The 4,757-nt window shown below is 38.8% G+C and overlaps 1 protein-coding gene across 1 annotated transcript; it reads right to left on the minus strand.

Moving 5' to 3' along the window:
- Positions 1–2,115: 2,115 nt before the first annotated feature.
- LOC116388919 (sialic acid-binding Ig-like lectin 5) lies at positions 2,116–4,538 on the minus strand. Its single transcript, XM_031857252.1, has 5 exons — positions 4,463–4,538; positions 3,270–3,572; positions 2,880–3,143; positions 2,342–2,456; positions 2,116–2,239 (listed from the first exon to the last, which is right to left on the minus strand). Exons 1-5 carry the CDS (start codon positions 4,530–4,532, stop codon positions 2,116–2,118), a joined length of 876 nt encoding a protein of 291 aa, XP_031713112.1. The 5' UTR covers positions 4,533–4,538.
- Positions 4,539–4,757: the final 219 nt, after the last annotated feature.

A 4,757-nucleotide genomic window follows, 5' to 3' on the forward strand; every position in this document is an offset into this window, starting at 1 on the left:
TCGCAGCCTCGTTTATACTCGCGCTCATCCAACCATGGCGTTGTTCGTTCTTAGAATAAAGTTAGCTTTTTACTTCTGCTGGTTGCATTCACGCTTCAAAAACAAAGCCTGGTGACCTAATGACTACTCGCAGGGCTAGCCTGATCAGGCTAGCGCTGTTAAGTCACAATAGCTCCCGAAGCGTATCTCTATTTTCTCTTAATGTTCTACTTCCTCCTGGCATTTTTTCCCCATTGCACCACATTTCGTTACACACTGCTTGACATACATAGCTTCAAAAAAAATCTTCATTGCGTTTTTTGCTCTTTTCAGTAACTGGATTCTGTTGTGTGTCTCTCTCTCTGGCTCACTGGCAACCACACACACTTTACTCCCACAGCAGCAGTGGGATGTGAACAAGGAGTGTGAAATCTCAAACTTCCTTATCGAGGAACGCTCTGACAACACTAATTTTAGATGTCCTAGTATCTCTGAGGCCAGGTTATCTGTGGTTGAAAGTTCCACGGGTCTTCTGAGAGCTGCCATCTTTCAGTCGTGGGAGTACCAGGACTTCATCAAGGGACACCTTGGCACACTGAAACCGTCCTTTGAAGGAGTCCGTTCCAGCAGAGGTTGAGCACAGTGTGATGTTGTTTGTGTATACTTATTATACAGACATGTATGGTATCCATCTTGTCATCTAACACTTGGCAGGAAAATGAATAAGTGTATTTCTCAAAATGTTAAACTATTGCTTTAAGGTGTTAAGTTAAAGACACAGGATCTGGTTCTAGGGTACATTTTTGGGGTCTTTACCAGGAGAGAGAAAAAATACTGTGTGATCACTGTGTGTGATGTGTGTGTGTGTGTGTGTGTGCGCGCACAACACCTGTGGGATTAGGGCCTTTTGCTACAAGGCCTTAATCCTGCTGTAAGGGAATGAAATGAGGCGAAAAGCTTTTTATGAGAGCGTAGAATAGCAGTGAGCTCAGTGGGTGTGTAAAAGGATGAGCCCTGCTTTAGACAGACTGACACTGTTAAAGCCTACAAATGTTCTGCCGTGCCCCGTGTTCAACTGGTGGCCTCAAATGATCATGATACATACAGTAGCTTTCAAAAAGCTGTACATCATCTTTCTATTTCTTATGCTAGTAATCTTGTCACTGGAGGAAGTGCCACTTCCTGTAATTCATCCATACATTACTTAGTTTTAGAGAATAAAAGCTTCTTTAGCTGGTTAATTAATTTACAAATGGACAATAAAACATTTCAGTGTGAGGGGATTTGAGTTTGGCTGTAGCGACTGCAGATGTTTTGTCCCTGAAACCTTTTGTGGACATCGTTGGTGCCATGTGATATGAAAGGAAGTTATTCGCTGTGTTTCACACATCTAAACACTTCTTAGAACGGTCTTTTTTTAATGCGACATAGGTTACAAAGTCTTTTATTTGTTATTGTACGACAGGGTTGCACAACGAAAAAAATTTTGTAGCCCCAATTTGCTACATAGAAAAGAAACAACAAAAAACAATATTATATATAGAGGGTGGAGGATGAATTAAGGAGTCTCACAGCCAGAGGAAAGAAGCTGTTTTGAAGTCTGGTGGTTTGGCAGCTGATAATTCTGTATCTCTTTCCAGACGGTATCAGGGTGAGGTTGGTTGGTATTTTCTTTTAATATCCCCTTAGCTCTTTGCAGACTCCTCTTCTCACCAATATCACTGAGGATATTGGTGATGATATTGTGATGTATTATAGGAAACTATCTTTAAAGTGGAATATGAATTACACTTTGCAGACTTGACTGCCCAGTATCTGGTCAATGTCAAAATAATGTACTCTTATTTAGTTCAAACATTTAAACAAAAATAATATAGAAAACTATACATAACTCAAGGACTAAAAAATTGGGTATCAATAAGCAGCAGCGAATGATATGCTCTTGGGTGATTTATGCAGGGTTAGCATGAAGTATTTGCACGCACACAAAAGCACATCAGAATAGCATTAATTTACAATTTCTGTCCCCACTACTCATCTACTTTAATTACTAACATTACAGTATCTAACAGTTTCTTACATTCCTGTGTTTAATAGATAATGTGGTGGCCAATCAGATTTCCTGGGTGTCATGTGTCACTCCTTGGACACAGCCCTGGGATGTGGTGAGATAACACTATATTCTTGCCCAAAATCTGCTTGATTCAGGGAAGCATAAGTGTTAATCTCCACGCTAGGTTTCCTCTGTTGATTCTTACCCCTGAAAATTTAGAAGAGAAGATGGTAAAAACGTAATCCTTTGATTTATTGACATCAGTTGACATCATTAGGGTTTGCATTCAGGGTAATTTCACATTCTCACCGTTTGTAAGTGAGGATGATCATGGTGGTGAGGAGGACCAGGTTCAGACTTAAAGATACACCAGCAATTATCCAGGGAAGGGCCGCATCAAACTTGGGATTCATACCTAACCAATCTAAATAAATTCATAGTTTCAACTTCATTAAAAAAAAGTTTACGCAGTTTTCAACAGCAAGGTCAGCAGCATGTAAACATTCAGTGTTATCAAATAAATCTCTCTAAATCCTCTGTCTACCATTCTGACTGATGTCTGTCAAAGTAATTTGACCCAATAGTCAATTAAATAGGTGAGTATAGATCAACACAATAGTTAATGTATATCATTTCAAATGCTTTTACCTGCAGGTTTTGACACTTGCTCTTTGCTGCATAATGGTTATTTTGATATATAAAAAAGCAGCAATAACTTAAATTCATCATAGAACAAATAGGATATTTTGATATGAATATTTTAAAATATGTCTTGTTAAAGATTTTTAGAGGATAGAATGTTGCACAATGGCAATGCAAACAGAGATACATATGAAGGACTACTCACAGTTCTCAGTGTAGTTCTGGAGCGGAAGTTCAAACTCAGCCCGGCCCAGTTTATTGCTGCTGATGCATTTGGTGTTGGTATAGTCGGCAGCAAGCATAGTGCTGTGAACTGTCTGGATGCTGCTATAGCGGGTGACTGAGAAGTTAGTGAGAGAGGCCCAAGGCCAGTAGATTAGAGGCAGAGGATTCCCCCGACTGATGCAAACACAGACCACAAGCTTTCCTTCAACCATGCACTGGGAACCATTTTGGATCTTAGGAAGAACTGAAATAAAGAAAGAAGCATAATTGAGAAAATACTTGCGCAATCTTAATGACCAGTATAGAGAGAATATGGGTTGGAAGCATGTCAAATTAATATTTAGTCCAACAAATGCGGCAACCTACTTACATTCCACAGTCAATGAGACAGTTGTCTTGACAATACTGTGATCATAATTTGCCACACATGTGATGTTGGTGTTGTGGTCATCTGCGCTAGGAGTGAGTTTTAATGAATCCTCTTCATACGGGCGAGAATCACCGCGACGCCGCAAAGGATCACCACGAAGCACCGTAGACCGTCCATCAGCTTTTGTCCATTCCCAGTGGAGTGTTAGTGCTTCCTCGCATAATATGTCAGCCATACATGTCAGTTCGGCAGATTGTCCCTCCGTCATGGGAAAAAGCTGAATATATGGTCTTGTGGTTAATTCTGAAAATAAATAATATTATAGCATTGTCAACTGTTGCAAGCTATACTTTCCTGTCAACTAGCTCAGCCTTTGACAATGCAGGGGAGGTTTTAAGTAATTATTTGGTAAAATGAATTTATTCTCTTTCTTTCCAAGTGTAAGATGAGAAGACCGATACCACTCTCATGTCGTGCATCAAGAACGGAGCTGGAATCAAGCAGGGGTAAACGGCTTGACTCCATCCAAAGTACAGAAATATTACTACAGCTGACTAATTAACACATTGTAACTTATTTTTGTGGTCAATACACAAACAAAATGTAAAAAATGTGTGGTCTTAAAAGGAGTAGTAACAATGCTGTAACTGTGTATTTAATAAAATATTGAACTATTCCAAGGAATGTGTTGTTCTTTTTTTGCTGTTTTGCTGTATAAATACATTTTATTACATGTAAGAAAATCAATTCACTTTTTATGAGCAAGACATGCATTACTCCCCAGAAACTGAGATCTGCACCATCTTTAGAAAAATATACGTCTGATTACATCTCCATTTGAGTTTGAAGCCAAACTCATGCTCTCCACGTGGTAGACCATTTATGTGGAAAGAGTCTTTTGTCCCAAATTCTGTACTGGAATTTTTTTAAATATCTACTGTATTTTGTGGATCTCCTTTGAACAAATACTTCCGATATGGGACTGTAACTTTGGTTGTTGGAAGGGTTAATTCATAAGGGATCCTAATACATTCACCAGATTTTGCTTGAATGTGTGAGGTCACACTGATTGAAAACTCTTTTTCGTTCAGAGTTTCTGCCAAAGAAAGCAAAATTACAACAATTTCCCGAATTGTTCAATGTGGAATGTATTAGTTTATATTTACTGTATTTGAAGATACAATTCATCATACCTTGGACACACGGCTGGCAGCTCCTGCCCTTAAAAAAGAGGCAGAGAATCACTGAGTAGATCAAAGTCATCCTTGTGTTCTGGAGGAACTGGGAAGCAAATTAAATGTTGATTAATCAATGGCAAATGTTACATTTGATAATCCAATCATTTCTCCACTAAGTATATTATATTTTAAGTCAGCACTGTTGTATTTTTTCAACATACATATCAACTATTAAGGAAAGTCTTAGTTCTAGTCTACAATTTATGAACTCGCCCGCAGTCCGCACTGTGATCAGTGTCGTATTAGATCT

This window comes from Anarrhichthys ocellatus, unplaced genomic scaffold, assembly GCF_004355925.1.
Source record: "Anarrhichthys ocellatus isolate YVR2014 unplaced genomic scaffold, GSC_Weel_1.0 scaffold2, whole genome shotgun sequence".
NCBI lineage: Eukaryota > Metazoa > Chordata > Actinopteri > Perciformes > Anarhichadidae > Anarrhichthys > Anarrhichthys ocellatus.

Coding starts and splice junctions, on each gene's coding strand:
- LOC116388919 (XM_031857252.1), bottom strand. CDS start 4,532: ATGACTTTGATCTACTCAGTGATTCTCTGCCTCTTTTTTAAGGGCAGG. Junction 2,457..2,879: donor CCAGAACTACACTGAGAACT/GTGAGTAGTCCT, acceptor GAATTTATTTAG/ATTGGTTAGGTATGAATCCC. Junction 2,240..2,341: donor ATCATCCTCACTTACAAACG/GTGAGAATGTGA, acceptor CTAAATTTTCAG/GGGTAAGAATCAACAGAGGA.